At 52.8% G+C, this 22,722-nt stretch overlaps 1 protein-coding gene across 1 annotated transcript in view; it reads right to left on the minus strand.

The window, feature by feature from the left end:
- Ush1c (USH1 protein network component harmonin) overlaps positions 1–22,722 on the minus strand; it is a 46,803-nt gene that overhangs the window by 16,337 nt on the left and 7,744 nt on the right. Inside the window, exons 2-16 of the mRNA XM_059274424.1 lie at positions 20,149–20,216; positions 19,570–19,713; positions 19,292–19,430; positions 15,437–15,545; positions 15,303–15,327; positions 15,050–15,107; positions 14,687–14,781; positions 12,651–12,735; positions 11,689–11,748; positions 11,482–11,538; positions 11,232–11,374; positions 10,288–10,353; positions 9,169–9,293; positions 4,762–4,811; positions 723–875 (exon numbers count right to left, since the gene is read on the minus strand). Of these exons, the coding sequence (XP_059130407.1) occupies positions 723–875; positions 4,762–4,811; positions 9,169–9,293; positions 10,288–10,353; positions 11,232–11,374; positions 11,482–11,538; positions 11,689–11,748; positions 12,651–12,735; positions 14,687–14,781; positions 15,050–15,107; positions 15,303–15,327; positions 15,437–15,545; positions 19,292–19,430; positions 19,570–19,713; positions 20,149–20,216 (1,377 nt within the window). The remainder of the gene's footprint in view (positions 1–722; positions 876–4,761; positions 4,812–9,168; positions 9,294–10,287; positions 10,354–11,231; positions 11,375–11,481; positions 11,539–11,688; positions 11,749–12,650; positions 12,736–14,686; positions 14,782–15,049; positions 15,108–15,302; positions 15,328–15,436; positions 15,546–19,291; positions 19,431–19,569; positions 19,714–20,148; positions 20,217–22,722) is intronic.

A 22,722-nucleotide genomic window follows, 5' to 3' on the forward strand; every position in this document is an offset into this window, starting at 1 on the left:
AGGCACACACCTGGGACAGTGCAAACACCGGGACAGTGCACACACCGGGACAGGCAAACACCCGGACAGGCACACACCGGGACAGGCACAACCCGGGACAGGCACACACCTGGACAGGCACACACCCGGAACAGTGCACACACCGGGACAGGCACACACCCGGGACAGTGCACACACCGGGACAGGCACATACCGGGACAGGCACACACCGGGACAGGCACACACTCGGACAGGCACACACCCGGGACAGTGCACACACCAGGACAGGCACACACCCGGACAGGCACACACCCGGGACAGGCACACACTGGGACAGTGCACACACCGGGACAGTGCAGGACAGTGCACACACCGGGACAGTGCACACACCGGGACAGTGCACACACCCGGTACAGGCACAACCCAGGACAGTGCACACACCGGGACAGTGCACACACCCGGTACAGGCACATACCCGGGACAGTGCACACACCCGGGACAGGCACAACCCAGGACAGTGCACACACCGGGACAGTGCACACACCGGGACAGTGCACACACCCAGGGCAGGCACACACCCGGGACAGGCACACACCCAGGACAGTGCACACACCGGGACAGGCACACACTCGGACAGGCACACACCGGGACAGTGCACACACCGGGACAGGCACACACCCGGACAGGCACACACCGGGACAGTGCACACACCGGGACAGGCACACACCCGGACAGGCACACACCTCCTGGGCCAGCCGGTTGATCTTCAGCTGTTTCTCCTTCTCCAGCATCTCTTCCTTCTCTTTGTAGAGCTTTTGCTCGAACTCCAGTTCCTTCTTGTTTTTCCTCAAGTCCTGCAGGCTGTCATACTTGGCTTTCTTCTTCTCTTTTCCTTTCTGGGCAGATGGAGCATCGTGTGTGTGATAAGGGTGATAAGGCAGCGTTGGCATTAGCCCAGGCCAAGCAGGGCATCCAGCTTGCAGACAAGGCAGCCTGCCTCAGTGAGCCCCACTCCAAGCTCTGTCCTACCACACTGGGCACTGGACCTTAGGCTGAGGTCAGGCAGGCCACTGCTGCCCACTGTAGAGTGGAAGACATACTCCTCCAACAGCCAGAACTGGCTTACTGGTTCACTACCCAGCTGTGTGACTTTTTGGCTAGGATCTGCAACCTCTCTGGGCCTGGACTCATCACATCTTTAAAGTAGGGGAAACAGCTGCCCCACAGGCTTCTAGCCAGTGCCCATGAAATACCATCTATGAAAGGGTTTTGTAAATCTCAAAGGACTGCTCAATAAAAGGCATCGTATTTACTTCCTAGGACCCGGGTGCTTGCCTTCCCCAGCATCAGAGGTGGCTCCTGTTCAGATGCCAGAGATGCATTCTGGGAGATTGGAAAATCTGAGAGAGCTAGTCAACCTGCTGTGCAGAGGTCATCTGTCCTGGTCTAGATGTGGGCCCTAAGCCAGGAACTCTGGATTCTGTCGATCTGTAAGCTGTACACAGAATCGCCCAGAGCATCCAAAGCCAGGGTCCCCTCTAAACTGTCTTCAACTGAGGATTCTCTGGAGACTCCAGGGCTGGGAGATGCTGGGTCAGGAGGAAGCTACAAGCTCAGAGAGGTCAAGTCCCTTGCCCAAAGTCAGACATCTAGGAAGTGAGGGAGCCAGGCTCAGACCTGAGTTCTCCGGGTCCCCGTCTTCCTCTGTGCTCAGACATTCTGGGGCAGAGGGACATGCAGGTGTGAGATCACTCCCATCACACAGCAGTCAGCACTCAGAAGAAGGTGTGGAGAAAGCCAGACTCAGGGCAATTTCCAGAGTAACTGTGCCTCTGCGTTTCTGCTCTAAGTCCGCTTAGAGTCCAAGGCCCAGAATGAGGAACTGAACTTCCCCAAAACGAATGCAAACCTTTCATGTCAGCCAAGGTTAGGGGGTTTCTATGGACCTTTGATGGGCTCATCTTGCCCCCACTAAAGACAACCCTCTCTCCAAGAACAACTAATACGCTTTGGAAATGCTTGCCTCTGGGACCTGCCTCCAGAGCAGTCCACAGCATCCCAAGGAGATGCTTCTCCTTACTTCGATTCTGCTTGGCCCATGACCTACCCTGCTCACCAGACCCCTAGCTCAGCTCAGAGGTGAACCCCACATCATGCTGTAGGTTCAGACAGCAATCCTCAGCAGGAGCCAAAAATGTTCTACTTAGTGGCAGCTGGCTAGAAATAGGTCATGGTCTCCTCAGGGGCCACCATGATAGGTATGGCCATTCTATTGGTTAGAAACCCAAACAAAACCTACAGCAAAGTCATGATTTCAGAGCCAGAGTGGGCTCCTGGGAAGGGCAGTGGCAGGAGATAGCTCCTGTCCCAGCCTCAGCAAGAGCATCTACTGACAGATGCAGACGGGCAAACTGCCACAGAGTACTGCCAGGGAGCTCCTCCACCCCTGTACAGATAACTTAGATGCCCACGAGTCTGCCTTCCTGCCAGGCTGGGCGCTCCTGCACATCAGGCCATGCATGATTTACTAAAGCAGTTCCTTGGTGTGTGTGTGTGTGTGTGTGTGTGTGTGTGTGTGTGTGTGTGTGTGCAGGGAATGCACACGCACATGTTGCTATGGCACATATGTGTAGAGGGCAGAGGACAGCCTTAGGTAGCGGGCCTTGGGAGCCTTCCACCTTTTGTCTAAGACAGGCCCTGTCATTGGATTGGACCTTCACAACAAAGGCCTGTGAGTCTCTAGGGACCTGCCTGCCTCTTCCCCCATCTAGCCATCTCTGAGATTACAGGTGCATGCTACCACACCCAGGGTTTTATGTGGGTTCTGGGATCTGAACTCAGGTCCTTACACTTGAGAAGCAAGCGCTTTACCTACTGAGCCATCTCCCCAGCCTCAATTCACTCACACAGCTCTTGTGAAGGGTCCTGGATGAAACCCTAATTCCTCCAGGCCCCGCACAGACTGGGGCCACATGAACTGGTGGCCTTGAGCTGAGAGGACTTACTGCCAGCGTAGGAATAAGAGACACGAAATCCCTTTCAGATAAGGGGCGTTTGACTACTGATGCTCACGGCTGTGGATACCCCTTATATTCCTTGGCTCCAGCTGCCAGGAAACAAGGCCTCTCTGGTGGCTCTGTACAAAGTGATGACGGGTTTTCAGAGCTGGTGTGAGGGATATGCTTGTGTTGTCTCTCTAACTGTCAGTGATATTCACGGCAAATATCCGTTTCCATCTATCCACCAACAACTGTTCTCTCTGAGAAATGAAAACAGAACCAAAATACCAGCTGTTCCGGAATGACAGTGGATATTCTGATTCTGGGGAATCTAGCCTGACCCTTTACTAAGAGCAACTTCCAAGGGACATGATTCGTGTGTGTAGAACATTCCAGCTCATTTCCATTTCCATAGCTATTAGTGTTTGGAGAACACATGTGCCCTCTCTGTTTGTTTTAATTTTTTTCCCAGTAAAATCTACATATGTATATTTATATGTGTGGTGTGTGCATATGAGTGTGTACACACATGTGTAATCTATGTATGCATGTGTGTATATACATATATATATGAATATGTGCACGCACATTTGTACTGTATCTGCTGTTCTCTTTAGCCAAGCTCTAATAGAGACTATAAAAGGAACAATTAGCAGTCTAACTCAGTGGGACTCCCCCTGACATGTCCAGCCTCCAGCCTGCAGTGAGGATAGCTACAAACGTAGACCAGTACAAAACCACAGACTTACTTAAAACAAGATGAGATTACTCTTGCAAGGCTTCTGTAACTTGATTGTATGTGAATTTTGTGGATGACAATGTCATGTCACCATGTCGAAAGGGTGGACAGGACTTCATGGATTCAGCCTGTGGCATGGAGGGCACAGGCCTAGGAGACCACACACTTTCTGAGACTGAGCAGGGTGGGAAGGAGTCCTCAGGAGCTGTAGCCTACGCCTGTTCCCTGCTGGGCAAAGCTGGGATCCCAGGTAAAAATGCACACCTGTGTCAGGAATACCACGGCTGTTGTGTAACCGGGTGTGCTGGGCAGTGCCCTAAGCTCATGAGCTGCCACAGCTTTGCTTCCAAGGGACCTTGCTAGAGAGCTGAGCTGGTTGAGTGATGTCATACCATTGAATTCACTCAGATGTATGCCAGTAGCCTGATTTCTAAATACCAAGTCATCTTGAATGTCTAATATACAGTACAGATATTAACCGTGGCATTTTCATAATCAAATGTTGATGAAATTTAGTAAGACAAAAGATGAGAGTTTTATGGGGCCTGGAGATAGTGTAATAAGATTTAGATAGAAAATTAAAGGTCTCAGAGAATGGAAAGATACATAATCCTAGACCCGGGCAGAGATAGGTCTAGGGAATAGTTGGAATTAATATGGCTGTTTTTCCCAGGCTGGGGTGCCAAATTCCACACAAGCTGCATCTGGCAGGGTCGTCGTGAACTGCTTTATGTCACCCACCCTGGCATTTTTACCCCGCCCAGCCCAGGCTTCTGGTCATGGCTCTGGTCTTGCTTGGCATAGCAAGTCTGAAGTTGCTCCCGCCCAAGGCCATCAGAGTCACCCAGGGCTTAGGCAAGTCTGATGCTAGGAATGCTTTCTTCCATCCCATGGCACCTCCACCACGGCGTCTCTGCCAGATATCAGACAGACAGCGATCGAAGGGGCAGCTTAGCAAGTGAACGGGGAAAAGAAATATTTGGAAAAGACCACAGCTCACATGAAACTCAGCAGCACACGGCACCTTGCTCAGGCCCATCCTACCTTCCGGATGGTTGGGAATTTGCCATCGTAACGGTAAAACCACCCAAAGGCTACAAGAACAGAGAACACATGATGAGACGCAGCATCGTGGACAACAGTTGGGAGGTGGGCTCCCAAGGAACGGGTGGCTTTGTGAAATCCAACCACAAAATCGTGCTCTCTGGCCCACTCTTCCCTCACCTGATGAGGGATCTGGGGCAAAGCAGGCCGGAGATCGCCTGAGTACTGCCCTGATTCCCAGGCTCCAGGTCACCATCCCCAGAACACTGGCTTCAGAAGTTCATGCCAGAAAACCAGCAAGATTGTCCTTGTGGAAAGACATGCTTTCTCAGTCACAGATGCGGCTGTAAACACAAAGCCCCAGGGAAAGACAGAAAAGCACTCCCCAAGCTGATGCCTGGTCCCCATGGCTAAGAAATGGCTTCACACAAAAGGCAGCCGAGCCTCCGCCTGGAACTGCTCCAGACAGAACCAGCGTGTCTCACAGCACAGCTCACAGCTCACAGAGAAAGGCAGTTATTTTGGAAGGTTCTGAAGGGCAGCTGTGGTGACAATAAGCAGGAGATAAGCTTCCAGCAAGGAGATCCCCTACCCAGACCAGACAAACAAGGCGTAGTCTCCTTGCCCAGGCAACCACACAGTGGGTCAGTACCCTAGACCTAGATCCTCAAGGCTGTCATGGGTGACAGCCCATGCTCGGATCAGGCACACCAGCTCAGTGTCTGACTGGGAGAGGTCTAAGGAGTCTTATGGGAGAGGTCAAAGAAGTGAGGGCGCTTGGGGGGGCAGTATTTAAATATCTGAGCCAGTGGCTGGGCTGGGCTGGCAAGTGGCAGATAAATTTTCAGCCTAGCCATGAATCTTGTCCCTAAAGTTTGGTACTCAGGGCATGGGACGAGCAGAGACCTAGAGCATCCTCACAGACCCCAGTGGTTCCCATCATGGCGCTGCTCTTTCGAGCTGGCGCTTCCACTATGTCTGGAGGAGGTGGGCAGCGCGAGCAGGGCAGCCAAGCCAGGGAGCGGAGCATGGGCGCCAACCTTCTGTCCCTGCTCCTCCATGCTTCCATCCAGGTGGTCCACACGCTCCAGCTTGGCCTCCACTCCCTGATCATCTACCCAGGGGGAAAGAAGGACAAGCAGATGAACCAAGAGGATTCACAAGAAGAGATGTCTAGGAGCCCAGGAACCTGTGACTAATGTCTCAGGAACCTGTGACTAATGTCTCAGGAAGCTGTGGGATCTGGGGCAGCAGCAGGGCTCAACAGCCTCCAGCTCAGCTTTCTTGCTCACACAGTGCTTTCAACCTCAGTAGCTTTGACTCTTCTGTCTGTAAAATGGGTTAACAGTTGGGACCTGTGACCTGACATCAGCATGGGGACCATTTTGCAGGGCACGGAGTTGAAAGCTGGAGGTGCAGGGAGACAGCCAGCTTTATCTGAGTGTGATCTGTTTGAAGAGAGGAGCTTTTCATGGGAGAATGGATCTTCTCACTACCCTGATGTCTCTGCATCCCCTAGGGGGTTATCTGAGCTACGTGGGCAGTAGATGAAGGGACTCCCAAGGAGGATGCATACACAGGATATGCTGTTAGGATAATAGGAGTCTCAACATAGTTGCTTACAGCCTGGCCTCCCTGGAACCCCAGCAGGAAGTAGAGCAGCCTGCTTGTGAACTTTGTTTCAATGTTTCCTAAGGTCTCCTTTCTCGGAGGCTGTGTGTTCAGCTCCAGTCACTTTCGCTGGACAGTGGAACACCGATCTTAGGAAGACAATAAGGACACAAAGGACTACTTAGTTTGATAGAAAATCCCCACCAACTTTCAAAACATGGGTCTGTTGGGTAAGCGATAATTGAGGGGTGTCCTTGAGGGAGAGGGGGTTAGCGATGTCTCATTTAAGCCCCTCATCTTCCGGCTAGGGGTAGGGTCCTTGGTAAAGAACTCTCCTCTTTCACACTCCGCCACGGGCTTTTCAGCGTCTGTGACGGTGTGTCCTAGCTCTGAGAGCTGGGCAGTGTTGGGTGTGGCTGGTCAGCCACGGGAAGGTGGCTGAGGCAGCTCTCGGGGTCCCACGAGGCATCAGGGTTTCGAGAGCTGCCCATGCAGCTCTTCTCTGGGCTGCTCAAAAAGGCAGAGTCCACGCCTCACAGGCACAGACACCTGCGTCAGGTCTACCTGCTGGCTACCTGGGTCCAGACTGAAGGGTGGTCACGGAGGAGCTGGCATGCAGCCTTCCCTTACCACTGCGGCCTTCTGTGGAGGGGCAGGGGAGAAACGGAGTGGAGCTTCCCAGAGGACCAGCCCTGGCCAGCTACAGCCATAAATGCTGCCTGTCTGACAAGCTCTAGGACCACCTGGGAGGTAAAGCCCTTGTGTGTGTGGTGTGTGTGAGGTGTGTGTGTGTGTGTGTGTGTGTGTGTGTGTGTGTGTGTGATGTGTGTATGTGGTATGTGGTGTGAGTGTGTATGGTATGCGTGTGGTGTGTGTGTGTGAGGTGTGTGTGTGTGTGTGTGTGTGTGTGATGTGTGTATGTGGTATGTGGTGTGAGTGTGTATGGTATGTGTGTGGTGTGTGTGAGGTGTGTGGTGTGTGTGAGGTGTGTGTGTGTGTGTGATGTGTGTATGTGGTATGTGGTGTGAGTGTGTATGGTATGCGTGTGGTGTGTGTGAGGTGTGTGATGTGTGTGGTATGTGTGTGTGGTGTGGTGTGGTGTGGTGTGGTGTGGTGTGTGTGTGTGTTTCTTGACTATGGACACGATGTGACCAGCTGCCTCCTACGCTGGTTGCCATGACTTCCCTGACATGATGGACTGTATCTTCAAACTGAGCCTAAGCAAACCGCTCCTTCCTTAAACTGTTTTGGTCACAGCGGCAAGAGAAGGAACAGACACGGGGCTAATGCCTGCACTGTGAAGACGGACGGCTGCAGCTGCTGCCCCGGGTGGGCCGAGGACTCGGTCATCAATCCGAGCTTGTGTACTGCCTCAGGATAGTGTAGCCCGAGTAAAGGGAAACTCTTGCTCCTTTTATTCAGGAAATTTAATTTGGTTAAAAAGCATTAAATAAATACCTAGCTTGTGAAAGGGCTTTTATTTTCCATAATCCCTGAGAGGGTGTGCTCTCTGTGGAGCGGAGGCCCAGTTTCTAGAAGGTACCACACCGAGTCGGATTACTTTCACAGAAGCAATTAAAATCGATTTCTCGCCTTCTGAAGCTCCTATTTCACTCACAAGGGCAAATTAGCTCCTGTACAAAATACGGATCACTCCCTGGGAATTTATCTCAGGCCACATCCTCAGCAAATACGGACTAGCATGTGGGAGGCTGATGAGAGATGCTCTGTCGTCCCTGAGAGATGACACCTGTGCCCTGCTGCCAGGAAGGGACGCACCAGAGAACAGTGAAATGGAAGAATCTAGAAGTCATGCACCACTGTTCTGGTGTTGGCAAGGGGTTCCTTGTAGGGCCAGGTGGGATCTCAAATCAGGTGGGTTAACTAGACCCCACAGCAATGAGAGCCTTGGTTCTGGGGTCCAGGGACAGTCCCATCTGGAGGATCCCACAGTCTAGGCCCACAATAAGGTTAGGAGAACCTGCCCGTGTCAATCACAAATAGAAAGAGACAGAGTGAACACTCAGCCAGGAATGAGGGACCAGTGATGGCCATGACCCCATGCTGCTTGGAGTCCCTCTCCTCCACTAGCTCCTGAGACATTCTGGAAGACAGGGTTGGGAGCAGGTAGATGGGGAGCTTCTGATGGAGGCCTGGGCTGAAACTGGGGGAGGAACACGTGGCTGGTAAAGGGGGGATTGGAAGAGCAGGGGGCGCTTACATGGGGCACACACACCCAGACTCCAGCGGTACATGGGGGGGTCTCATGCTCCTCTCTGCCTCAGGCCTCAGCGGGCTAGTGGCAGGACAGTTGCCCACATGCAGGAATGTGGGTTATGGGGCGCTTTGACCAGCTGCTCCCCCAGTTGCCTGGCAACCTTAGACCACCACAGATCTACCCTCTCTTTTTCCGTGCTGATTTCAACATAGTCCCAGTTCAGAAGCAGGCCAGAAGACAGCACGACATTCAGCAAGCTCGGGCAGTCACCCTAGAAACCAGTTCCACACCTGCCAAGCTCTCTACGGCATCCCAAACATCTGCTGCATCTGTGTCGTTGGGCACAATGTGGGAGCCGGTGCATGAACTAGACCCCTGACAAGGAGGGTGAGCCGATCCCTCCGACCCTGAGGTTCCGGACACACACTGCCTATCCCTGAGTGAAATACAGCCCAGAGAGCCCTGGGGTAGTCACCTGGGGAGGTGCTGATTAGTGGGGGAAGATCGTATTTCCGTCTAGCCCCCCTGACCTCAGGCCCTGGAAGGACACCACCCCGTCCCAGACAGGTTCTACGTACACTTGGGCTTGCGGAGGGGCACCGGGTGAACCTCTGCCGTGACGGTTTTCGGCAGGATGAGCTGTTCCTTCGAGCCCCAGTCTTCTTCCCACTGCTTCTTAAACTTCTCTTCCTCCTCCACGATCCTGAAATGAGACGCCCACACCTGTGACTGGGGGCAGGACCTTCAAAGGCTCACCCGTTGCTACCGGAGGACCCTGACCAGCTTGGGAAGGGAGACTTCACAGCTCAAGCTGGGACCACCGCTGCAGTGGGGGGCGGGGGTCTAAACTCAGTGATGCGCTCTGGTTGCACTGAGATAAAAGACTTGGTGAGAATTCAGGAGGGGTTGCAGGAAGAGAGGATTCAGAGCGGAGTCAGCCGGCCCTGCAGGCAGCTTGCCACGCTCCTGTGAGCATACTTAGGTCCAGTGCTGACAGCAGGCTGGGCCCTCTACCGCTATTCTGCCTTGTCTGGAATGATAGCTTCAGGCTGTGCCTTGCCCTGAGTGACTCCATCATACAAAGCAGCATTTGTCTCTGTTTTGAGTAAAAATGCAGAGGTGGGATGACTGCAATGTGTTTGTACACGTAGACACTACCACGTTCCTAGGACCACCCATGACAGCTCACTCCTAAGAGTAGAGAGGTACCACCTATAAACTTACCAAAGTAGGCTGGGAACATGTGGGCACATGGGTGTATGAAAACTGTATCAGAAAAACACTTACCCAACACACTAGACTAGTGAGGGTCCCCAACCTGGACCCCACAAAGAGAAGGACCCCTGACGTTGTAATGGTGACGGTCCCACTGACTGGTCATCTGACCACCCAGTGTGTATCAAGTGACTGATACACACCTCCGGGGACAGACAGCCAGGCAATTCCCACCTGGGCTCATGTGACACCGTGTGAAGTGTAGTTTGTGACGTAGGTGTAAGGACAGTAACTAAGGCTGGAAGAAAAGAGGGAAACTGGAACTGTTTGGTACACTTGAGCCGATGAAGTCAATGAGGTTGTGGATTTCTTGTGATTCAGTCAGTTCCGATGTTGTGGAACGACACAGATGTGTCTGTTTCTCATTAGTTGAGCTTAGGCCGTGCAGCCACGGGCACTCGGGATGGACCCCACACACTCACTCCTCCATCTCCTTCCGGTATCTCTCGTTTTCCTCAGCGGCCTTCTGGGCGATTTCCTTTCTCCTCCTGAAACAGACAGAGATTGGCCCGTGTGAGTGTATGCCCAGAGAGTTAGCGCTGCTTGTGGCTGACCTCTGATCTGAGAGACATTTTAACTGTTTTCTGCTGCTGCTCTTCCGAGGGTGTCAGTGACAGCGTCAGGGGTGGAGTGTTTCTGCAAAGCCTGGGCTCTGTGCTCTGGGATATTTCATCTGTGCCACGGGAGCAGGTGGCAGGTCCACAGGAGGATCGACTCTCATCCAAAGGTTAAGCAGGCACTGCTCACCAGGCTGATTCTGTGACGGAGGAGACGGAGTTGCCCTCTCTTCCCTTTTCTAAATACTCAGTGAGCACCCAAAACGTATCGGAGTTGGCATTTTGACGGTGGTTTTGATTTATGAGTTGCCTACCCCATTGATTTTCTCAGCCCACTGTTTCAAACACGCAGAGGTGGGGCTTGTCACTACAGGTAGGTGTCCCTGTGGGCACTGCCAGCTCCTGACCCAGACTGGATGGATGAGCATCCCAGCCTGGCCACTTACGACTTTGGACACAGGTGGCTTCCCCTCACCAAGCTCAGCCTTCTTGTCTAATAGACTGATGCCATCTACCTCCCAGAGGTATCATGGGAGCTAACCCAGGAACATAAAGTCCTGAACGGAACAACACAGGAGGCAAGGTGCGTGCTCACAATGGCTAGCAGGAGCCTCTCTTGTGAAGTGCCAGTGTCTGAAAACCAGGTCTCTTTAGCAAGGAGCCAGGCTGTCTGAGGAACAGGATAGATGCCCTAATCCGCCCCCGAGGGCGCAACAGAAAGAATGCAACTGGCCCAGGACAAGCAGGCAGAAGTCCAGTGTGTTTGGTCTGCGATGTGGGCAGAGGCGGGTCCCCAGCAGGCCACTCACTGGCGCTCCATCTCCTGCTGCTCCTGGAGGATCTTGTTGGACTCCATTGCCAGCCGCTTCTGCATGAGGAGCTCCTGCCGTTGCAACTCCCGCTGCCGTACCTCCTCCAGCCGTTCCCGGTCTGTCATGAACAGCTCCCGGCCCTGTTGGGGGTGGGGGGAAGGAAGCTCAGCCCCCCAGGAATGAGGGCATCCCCTGTCACAGAGTTGGTCAGGGGTCATGGGGGGCCATTGCCTCATTCCGAACTTACAGCTCCAGCTACGATGGAGATGGTCAGGCTGCGGCTGCTCTTCAGGACATTCACGGCCTGTGGAGACAGGGGGACAGTCAGCTGGGGTCTGACAGTCAGACTGGAGGAGCAATGCAGGCCGAGAGCATAAGGGTCTCAGCCATCGTAGCACTGGCTGGAAGAAGCATATGGGAAGGAGATACAGCAAATAAGGACCCCACATCTCACCTCCTTGTGGTCCAGGTTGGAGAAGTCGATGCCATTGACTTCCACAATCTGGTCTCCTGTCTGGGAGAGAAACAGAAAAGGGTTGGTGTGTATGTGTGTGTGTGTGTGTGTGTGTGTGTGTGTGTATGCATGTGATCCCTACATTCATCTGCAGGAATGTCTCCTGGCATGCCAGACATAGAGGCTGGTGGCCAAGCAGCCCAATTCTAACTCTTTCCAGGGAGCAGACCAGGTGGCATGCTCTGATGGGGCTCTGGGAGGGCCTGGAGTTCATGCTGGCACCCCTCCAGCCCACAATGGTCTTCCTGGCTATTAAATACCATACTACTGGAAGTTAATATCTTTTGCTAAATTATGACATTTCCTTTACAAGGTTTAGTTAATGGAAACAGAAGGCTTTGGACTCCCCACACAGCACGGGCTTTGTTGACCCCTCATTAAAGTAGCAGTCATGGCTGACATTTATTGATCAACTTTATGTGCCTGGCACAGATCCGGCCTAAATGTTAATTTAATCTACACAACAACTCTAGACGGAAGGTTCTAGCATCCTTACCCTGTAGCTGAGGAATTTGCCTCAAGAAGCGATTAAGAGTCGCAGCTCTGACAGAAGACCATGTAGGTTTGACTCCCAGCCCCAGGTTGTAGGTACACACCCTTGGAAGAACCAGCATATCTGCTCCTGGTTTCCTCGGTGTGGGGGTAACGTAAGTACCTAATCCTCAGAATTGTGATAGGGCTTAGAATGCAGAATGTCAACTCTATCATCACCACACCCCCAGACCTGGGACCAGTGGCTGAGCTGAAGACGACAGAGGGGTGTAATACCCCTTCTCTGTAATGCCTTCCCCATTGGAGACCACTAGGGAGTCACCGGCCGGTGCTGGCCAGGAAAAGGCTATGTGGGAGGTACAACATCTGTCAGTGTGCGGCCCCTGTCCCTCTCCCGTCCTGGCACTTACCTCTAACCCCACCTCTGCAGACAGGGAGCCAGGCTTCACATGGCTGATGAAGATGCCAGGCTTCTGGATGGGGCCACTGGAGATGCTGTGTGATGCAGAGATGTGGGTGAGGCTCAGCCCTGCAGCACTGCTCATGCTCAGTGACCAGCCTGTAGGCCAGCCATAAACTCAAGGCCTGAGGTCCTCTGTCCCTGTCTCCCTTCCAGCCCAACTTCCACTGCTGCCCTAGGCAGGAGTCACAGAAAACTCGTTAAGATTTCATCTCCTCAGCCCCTCACCCAACATACCACACATGCCGGTTTTTTTTCCTTCTAGAACTTTTCTGTCCATTCCTATGACTATAAGATTTTCACCAGACCCTGATTAAGCTAATTGCCCCCAGAGTTACTGGTGCTTCTAAGTTATAAATAGCTCTCCCAGAGCTGTGGCAGACATCACTAATCAATCACAGCACTCTTTCCCAACCAGCTGGACACAAACTTAGAACTTTCACAGAACACCACTGTTAACTGATGAGAGATGGCACAGGTAGGAAATGTATTTGCCATCCCTGACTCAGGGGGTAGCTCTTTATCACACAATATTGTAACTATTTGTGTGGTTAGCTTCTATATTAGGCTGCCATCTCCCAGAAAGGAGGGGGCTTTTATTTATTTATTTATTCATTTATTTATTTATTTTTTATTTACTTACTTACTTACTTACTTACTTATTTATTTATTTAGAGGCAGGTCTTACCTCGCCTAAACTAAGGTCAAACTCTATGTAGCCGAGGATAACCTTGGATGTAGGGTCTTCCTGCCTCCATTTTCCAAGTGCTAGATTTACTCAGTGTATACAGTGCTAAGGACTGAAAGCAGGCCTTTGTGCATGTTTAGCAAACACTCTACCAGCTAAACTACACCTTCGTACTCCAGGACAGACATTGAAAATCTCATTTATGGAGCTGGGCATAGTGGTGCATGCCTTTAATCCCAGCACTCAGAAGGCAAAGGCAGGCAGATCTCCGTGAATTTGAGGCCAGCCAGGGCTACACAGTGAGACCCTGTGTCAAAAACAAAACCAAACAAGTAATTTCTGGGGCTGGAAGGATGGCTCAGCAGTTACATCAGGCAGTACACAACCACCTGCAACCCCAGCTCCAGGGGATCCAAGGCCTTCTACTGGCCTCGGTGGGCACCCACACTCAAGTGTATAGACATACATGCAGACAGACACACACACGTAGATAAAAAAAAATAAAATAAAAAAATAAATCATTTACAAAAGTGTTAAATAAATGCAAATACAAATAAATAATAAAAGCAACTTAACCAGTAACTAACATTTACCAGCTGCTTACTACCCGCTGGGTACTGAGTGAGCTACTTTGCTTACTTTATAACAGCACCATGGTACAGGTATTGTAGTATCCCTCTAGGTATTTATGGAGGAGGGCACTGAGTCTCAGAGTGCCCTGGGGCTCAGTCACTGGCCCAAGTCTGAGAGCTGGCGCATGGCCTGGCAGGGCTGGAACAGATATCACAGCAGCTGTGGCACCTGCAACCTCCTCAGGATTCTCTGGCTCCTGTGCATGGTTGCTTACTGTTTTATTTTATGAGACAGGGTCTAGCTACCCAAGGCTAACCTCAGCTCTTTCTGCCTCTGCCTTCCCAGCGCTAGGACTGCAGGCCCGGCTCCCTTGGCCCCTCTCAAGGAAAGGCTCCCAGAACCACTGCTGACAGGAGGACTGGAGAGTGTCATTTGCAGTAGCTGAAGGGCCCATCCAGGAATGTGGCTCTAGCTCTGGGTCTCAAGTTCCTTATCATCCCCAGTGCACGAGACCCAATGCTGGTGGACAAGAGTCCTCAGGAGCAGTAGTGAGGAAATCGAGGGAAAGTGTTGGGGAGCCCTGGGCATGCCTGTTACCCACCTAAAGATTGGTGACTGAGCCCAGACATGCCTGCTACTTACCCAAAGACTGGTGACTGAGCCCTGGGCATGCCTGCCACCCACCTAAAGATTGGGGACTGAGCCCAGGCATGCCTGCTACCCACCTGCAGCCCAGGCCCCGGGAGCCCACTAGACTGATGAACACCTTCTTCTCCTTGGTTGTTCGATTGCCAGGAGAGCCCACGCCACCTCGCACACCCTGAAGGAGGGACAGAGGCAGGTTACTGGGTCTACACGCATTCAAGTGGCCTCTTGAACTTGAGACCTTCAGATTAAGTTTCCATATTTGCAGAGATCCAATAGCTGTTGTGTGGTCAGGGTGTGGGTCTGGAAGCCCACTGCACCATAGGGGTATATACAAGGTACCCTAGGGCCTATGTGAAGCCCCAGAGGGTACATTCCCTGGAACCATCCCTCCTTCAAGGCCAGATGCCCAACACTCATCAAAGGTAGTCCTAGTCTCTTACCCCAGACTCTGACACAAATTGATCCACATACTGCCACTTGAGGGGCTCCTCAGGAGAGCTGAGGAGAAGGGGACATAGAAGGTGGAGCCAGTAAGTGCATTTGAGGGGCCTGGGATATGTGAAGTCGTCACCACCGCCCCCCCACCCCCCACCCCCGCCCCCCACAGCCCAGGAGCAGTGGGGGTCAGGGCATGTGTGAACCGCATGTCAGAACTCTGGGCCTACAGGGCGACTCACAGATAGGCCTGCTTACCTCTTCACAGGGATCAGGCCGATGTCTGTGGAAAAACATAGCATGTTAGGAAAGCTCCTACACCCTTGGAGTTGGGGCTTGACAGCCACCCCCGACCCCGTCACAAAGCTCTAGTCCCATCTGGCCTGACTCACGTCTCACTTTGATGGACACAGTCTTCTTGGTGCGGATCAGGTTGATGACTTCCTCGTGGGTACAGGAGGAGATGGAATAGCCATTGATCCGGACAATCTCGTCCCCTACCTTGGCACAGAGAGATGGGACAAGTATGAGGGAGAGGGTCAAGGAGGCCCACTACCAGACGCTTGCAGGCCCAGGAGGGGCTGTCAACCAGCAAAAGCTCTTGTCTGTGCTCTGGTACCGTGTCACGGCCAAGCTACCCTCCAACAGTGGAGGGATCCAAGGCGGGCAACACTTCAGTTCCAGGATGGAGAAACCAAGATCTGGGGTGGGGAGAAGCATGCAGGGGGGTGGGTAGTAGAGCTGAGGCAGGGGTCAGGGCTCTGTCCCCTCATCTTGGTTCCCCCGTTACTCCACTGAGGTACCATCAGGTTCTGAGATCCAGCAGCCCACCTGGCCTTTGTCCCTCCCTGTCCTCAGAAGCGGCCTCTTGTCTCTGTCAATTACTAACACACACTGAGCTGGAAAGGGGACCTGTGTGTGACTCTTGACCCAAGCTCACATCACTAATGCCAACGTACAGTCTCTTTTGTTCCATCCCATGGAAACCCAATGAAGTTAAACTGACTTCTGAATCTTGATTCTGGGAGTAAGCAAAGAACAGAGAATGAAGACAGGGCTCTGTGCCCTGTGGGTTCAAATCCTCACTTGTTAATTCTTATTAGGTATATGACTTGAGTAAAGTCTCTTGAATACTCTGAGCCATAGTTTCCCTCATATGGGAACACCACAGAGCTGTTGAGAATTAAACAGACATATTATAAGGTGTGTAAGGCCAGCCAGTACGGGGTCCACGGCAGCTTCTTAATAAATGTTACTATTGAGGAAGCCTGTGGAGCCAGCTCTGAGAGGCACACCATGATGAGACTGCCCCCTGCTGGCCATCGCCTCCTCCAGGCACGTGGGCCTTGGGGATTTATACTGAGGCTCCTCAACCAAAGAGCGAAGGATCCTTGCATATCAACACCTCATGAAAGAGAAGACAGTAAGGTAGGGACAGGCGACAGGGTGGTTGGGGGTGGGGGTGGCGATGATGTATTGCCCAAGACCACCAAGGCAGTAGCTGCCACACAGGAACAGAACCCAGGCATCCTTCTACAGACTGAGGCTATGAACCCCCATGCACAGGTCCCTTGAAGACAGGCTGCCACAGGTCGGGGACTCAGGCTGGACTCTGAGGGGACACGGTCTCCAGATGAGTTCCCAGAATGCAACACTCCCATAGTCACTTCTCATTACCACCGGGAAAGGGTCTGCCCCTGCCTGGGACTCAAACCCCCATCATCTCCGTGTCCTGACAGGAGGGCTCGCTAAAGAACTTTCTACATTTCTGGGGACACTGACTTCAAAGAGGACATCTGCGGAGCTCCTGGCACCTATTATTACAACTCCAAAGGGCAGGAACTTGTGCTTCTCTGCTCTGCATGGACCCTGCAAAGAGGCCTTCACGTGGGGACCACAGTGGCACTATGAAGAAACAGAGGCTCAGGGAGTCACCCAGGGAGCAAAGAGGCTGCTGGGCTGTGTAGTCAGGTCTCCATGACACACACCACGTTAGCCCTTGGGTGTCTGGAAAAGAAGGGTTCCCTGTGTCCTGCCTGCTCTGGGTCAGAGCTCCGGAGTCTCACAGGAAGGCAGGGATTACCCTGTTCATTCCATAGCTGGGACAGGAAAGGCCTGGAGTATCATTTTCTACATGAGCAAGCAGCCAGCTACATACTTGTACGAGTAAAGGACACAGATAAACATGAAGAAAGTTTGAAAAAAAATAGTAAGTATCCAGGAGGGGTCAGGAGTAGCAGCGAGGCTGAAGTCCCAGAACTAGGTCCTATTGGAAGGTTCAATCTGGCCCCTGCAGGGCACCCAGCCTCTCAGGTCAAATCCCTCCTGCCTTCTAGAATCTTCTCTGTGCTGTCCTCCAGCATGAGAAACTTGAACCCGGGTTCAGTCAACGGATGAAGGCAGTTTTGTCCTAACTCCTCGTGAGTGGAGTCCCCTGTGTAGTTACTACAGGAGCTCGCCCAGGACCCTCGTCAGAAAGATCCCCACGTGGCCCCTGGATAGGGTTGCAGGATCCATTTCCCTCTCCCCCACACTCTACATGGAATCCTGCAAAAGAGCCTTTGTATGGAGATCGCCGTGACATGACAATCTGAAGGACAGGGGACAAAGAAAAGATGGCCAACAGCCCCAGAGAGGGGGCTGGTATTTCATAAGCCTGAGAAGCAGGTGGGAAGGTGGATGTCTGGGTTTCATGAGAGTGCCCTGGTGCCCTCCTTCCTGGGGCCCCGCAGGGAAGCGCTTGCCCTCCGAGAGCTCACTCTGGAAAGAAGGGGGCCCAGCTGACGCCAAGACGGGAGCTCATTATGTGCTCTCCTCTGGCTGTTTCTGGGCTGGAAACTGTGCCACAGAGAGAAAGAACAATGAAGGGGCTGAAATTTCAGATGCCACTGAGAGCCCTGAGACAGGACTGCGAACAAAGCCCTGTCTGTCAGCTGGCTGTCCCCACCCCCCTCCCACCCCCGCCTTGGTGTCTTGCACCCGTTAGCACTGGAGCCCCCTGGAGCCCCAGTCTTGTCCCCCACCCCCTTGGGGATGTCGATTACAAAAGCTCTGGAAGTTTCTTTACCTGGACAGACAAAAACAACTCTGAGACCTGGAGGTCTGCCTGTCCCCCTCAGACACAAAAGTGCAGGGACCACAGGAGAGAAACGGGGTGCCTGCCAGAGCTCCAGGAGACCCAAGGTCAAAGTCTGGCTCTGCTGTTCACTGACCGCTGAGCCTCTGTGAACCCTATAAAACGAGTCATCTCATGTGTACCGACTCGTCGGTGGTGCTCACCAATCCCCCCTACACTGACATCATCTCACGGCCCTGGTGGCTCAGGCAGCCGCCATCACCGTCTCATTTCACTCCCGGTTCTGGAAGAGCCTGATGAGGCAGATGGCTTTACAGATGAGGAAGGTGGGGTCCAGGATCCCATCACTTCACTAAAGTCACAGCTTTCAGGAAGACAAGGCCAGGATCTGAATGGGATGGTCCAGAAGTGGTGTCTGCGTTCTTAAGCACCACACTGCTTTAGACTAAGCTGCAGGTGCCCGCTCTAAGCCCACTCCTCCTTCAGGAAGTGGGGAGTGGGGGGGGGACTCAGTGGCAGTGGTGGGGGCAGCAGGTTCCCAGCTTGACCTGAGAAAATGGGCAAGGGCAGGAGAGAGTTCCATGGTGGAGTGTTTGTCTAGTTTGTGTGAGGACAGACACACACACACAAAGAAATACATACAGACTCACATAGACACACATGCAAGCAGACACACACACAGATTCACACACACACAGAGAGATTTACACATACACAGACACACACACACACGGACACAGACACACACACACATAGACACACACACAGACACACACACACAGACACACACACACAGACACACATAGACACACACAGACACACACACATAGACATTCACACACAGAGACATAGACATACACACACACACACACACACACATAGACACGCACACAGACACACACGGACACAGACACACACACACATAGACACACACACACACACAGACACACAGACACACACACACACACACACACACACACACACACACACACACACACACAGAGTTTTCCTGCATCCTGAAGACTTTCACTCACCAAAACACCACTTGGACTTTTCCCTCCTTCCCCCAAAGGCCTAAGAAAATGGGTGTCCACATTGTGCCACGGAGTCGATCAGGAGGAGGCAGGGCATCTGAGACCCTGGCCCCGTTCTTCGGGCTCTGTTGACTCACCTGCAGCCCAACACTGTCTGCCTGACCACCTTTGATGAGGTGGGAGATGAAGAGTCCACAGCCAAATTCCAGGCCTCCACGCACGCTGAGGCCGAGGCCTTCTGGGTGCAGACGGTCCAGACGTACCTCCTTCAGCTTCCTGTTACAGTGACGGGGGTGGGGGGTGGGGGGAGTGGTTGGTGATGGCCCCGCTCAGGCCTGGCAGCCTGCTCTTCACCCGGGGTGGCCCCTCCCAGTCCTCGCCTCTGGCCTGAGGACGGACGGACCGACGGACGCACCTGGAGCGTCGGGGTGTCAGCTGGTCATACTCCACCTGGTGCTTCAGTGGGATCAGGGGCCGGATGGCATCGAACAGGGGCAGACGGCTGGGCTCATTTATGACCAGCTTCAGGTCTCCCACGAGCACGGCCACATCCATGGTCCTTTGGAGAGGTCCCAGGGTGGGTGAGTGTCCCACCCCCCGCTGTACTTCTGGGCCCTAACAGAGCTTACAAACTGAATGAATCAAAAGCACGTGGGTGACCAGAGACAGGTGAGGTGGTTGGGGGACAGCTGGCTTTCTGGTTCCGTCCTAACATTCACACTCTAGTGAACCTATCTGGGTACTCGACCGCTCCCCCATCAGATTGGAAGCAGCCTGAGGTCAAAGGCCAGTCTTTCTGTTCACAGTCTACCCCTGAGCCCCAGCCCAGGGCCAAGTCGGAAGTGTTCGTGTGAACACATACTGAAGCTTCAAGCAAGGGAGCGAGCATGTACGTGGGTGCCCAGGAGCACGGAGCATGTGCTGTCTTAGGACATCACCATTCTGTACTCCTGGGACACAGACGGGCTGCCTGGGCTTGGCTACACATACTTACTGGTGGTACATCCGCAGCACATCATAAAGATAGTCTTTCTCTGCGTCATTTTCAATTAGAAAATCCACCTGAAAGTCCAAAAAGCAGAACATAGCTCCAGGTCCCATGAGCACCCAGCATGCTACAGCAGACCCGGGGAGAAGAGGTCACCATCCAGAGTGCCCACAGCAGCTCCTGAGGCTAAGGATAGAAGAGGAGAGAAAACCAGGGACCAAACTGCTTGACTATCAGACCTATGCAGAACACCTTGGAACAGCCCAGAAACATCTTATCCCCAGGCAATGTGACAGAGGCGCACACAAGGTCGAAAACATATGTGCACACATGACCCCATTCAACAGTGACCCTCCCACCCCGTATTACTGCTGCCACGCTCCCCCTGTGTCAGCCGTGGTGGGAGGAAGTCCACCGTCTCACCTGATGGTGGCTGTAGTGGCGGATAAACGCTTTGAGGAAGGATTTGGGCCACTCACTCAGATAACACATCCCATCCACCAGAAGCACCCAACCACTGAATTCCTCGGTGCTGCCTCTGCCGGGACACTTTGCCCTGGCCTAGCCTGGCCTTGAGGTCTGTCCACTAGTCAGCCTCCTGGCCTCTCCTTCTCCATCCCGGGTGTCCCCCGCAGGGGGAGGATTAGGTTACATCACTCCAGCTTTTGCTGACGTCAATAGCTGGGCCTCCGAGGTCATGTTCAGGAGCTGTTTCATTAGCACGTCCATCCCTGCGGAGCTGGGGATCCAGGAGCCCCAGATTCTGTACTTCAGCAAAGTTCAGTGCAAATCTCCAAGGGCTGCATCCTGGCTTTCTCTTTAGCCCAAGACAGAGCGGCAGGGCGAGGCATGTGCGGAGGGGACATGGGGACCTCCTCCCCTCAGGTCTCCAGGGCTAGTTAGCATTGTGGTCCTGTCTCTGCTCTTCATAGGAGAAGCTGCTGCAAAAGCCAAGCTCTCCTTTCTGCCTGGAGCTTGGAGCAGGACCTGGAAAACCGTGCCTTCTCCACAGGTACCTCAAGGACTTTGGAAGACCCTGGAGAGTCTGTCCCAGTGTAGAGAGGACCCTGAGGCCCAGCTCTTGGAGCTTTGGATCTGAGCAGGAAATGCAGATTCCCAGTTTCCATCTGGAAGTCCCCTTCCTCCTATATCTACATGTATATTTGAGGATAGGAGGAACCCAGAAGGGTGTGTTCTCCGCTGAGCTCCAAGGGCTCAAAGAGTGTGTGACAGAGACTCTCTACGTCACCCTTCCTTACTGCAGGAGCCCCCAGCAGACAGGAGCTGGGTAAGAGGTGGCATAGATGGTACTGAATCCCTAGGACCAGGCCCAGAAAAACCTTCATGTAGAAGATCATATACCACTTGAGTGCTTCTTAGCTTCTTGATGCACGTAAAATCAAAGGATGAAGATGTACCTCAGTGTTGGAGGGCCTGACTGTCACACACAAGGCTCTGGAGTTGATTGCCATCATGGAAAAAACAAACAAACGAAGCAAAAACCAACCAACCAACCAAACGAACGAACAGAAAACTTCAAACCCCTCCTCTGGAAGTCCTTGTCCTAGCCTGCCACTCTTCCTGACTGCATGGGTCTCCTTTTAGCTCCCTGTATAAGCCAGACCCTCACTCCTTCGAGCCCCAAGCTCAGGCATATGCTCTCCTCTGTTCTCTACTTCACCCTCATGGCTGACTTCTTTCCCACAGAGGCCATTTCTCCTACCTATTAACCAACCTACTCCCACTCCAGGAGATCTCTTGGTTCTGCTGGGACATTCCTAATCATTTGTAACTTCGGTTTGTAATTTTTTGGAAATTGTCTATTAGAAGAAAAGGTACTCCACTTCGGTCTGCACTCCTCATGACTAACACAGATTAAGTACTCGATAGATAAGCCTTGAATGGATGCATTAGTCTGCCTCTTGGTCTGCCCTTGCCATTTGGGAAGAAGAGCCATGGGGACAGAAGGGGAAGGGAAGACTCTCACAGATTTCCAGAAGCTCCTATGGTGACATCTGTTCAAGCACCAACCCTGTGAGACCCTTATTCTCACACTGTTATACAGGGAATATCACAGCGGTAACCCAAGGCCACAGCTAACAAGCAGAGCTGGGACTTGAACCTAGGTCTAGTAGGGCTCAGGTCTTCCAGGGCAAAGAGCACCCAAGTCCCCTTCAGGCCCCAACATCCAACCCTTTGCCTTAAGAGACATCTTAATCCTCGCCTCTCTCTTCTCTACTGTTTTTTATTTTGTTTGTTCGTTGTTGAGACAAGGTCTCACTGTGTAGCCCTGGCTGGCCTGAAGCTTAATATGTAGACCAGGCTACCTCAAACTCAGAAATCTGCCTGCCTGCCTTTATTTTCCGAGTACTGGGATTAAAGGCCAGCACCACCACACCTGACTGACTCTCTTCCCGGTTACTGAAGCTTGGAGGGGGGGGGGGCTCAGTGGTAAAGTACTTGCCTGGCATACATGAGACTCTAGTTTGATACCCAGGATGCCCACCCCCTCCACACACACCCCTACCTCTTCACCTGGTCCATAAGGAAGGAGAAAACGGAACAACTTTTAAGTGACAC

Source organism: Peromyscus eremicus, chromosome 1 (genome assembly GCF_949786415.1).
Source record: "Peromyscus eremicus chromosome 1, PerEre_H2_v1, whole genome shotgun sequence".
NCBI lineage: Eukaryota > Metazoa > Chordata > Mammalia > Rodentia > Cricetidae > Peromyscus > Peromyscus eremicus.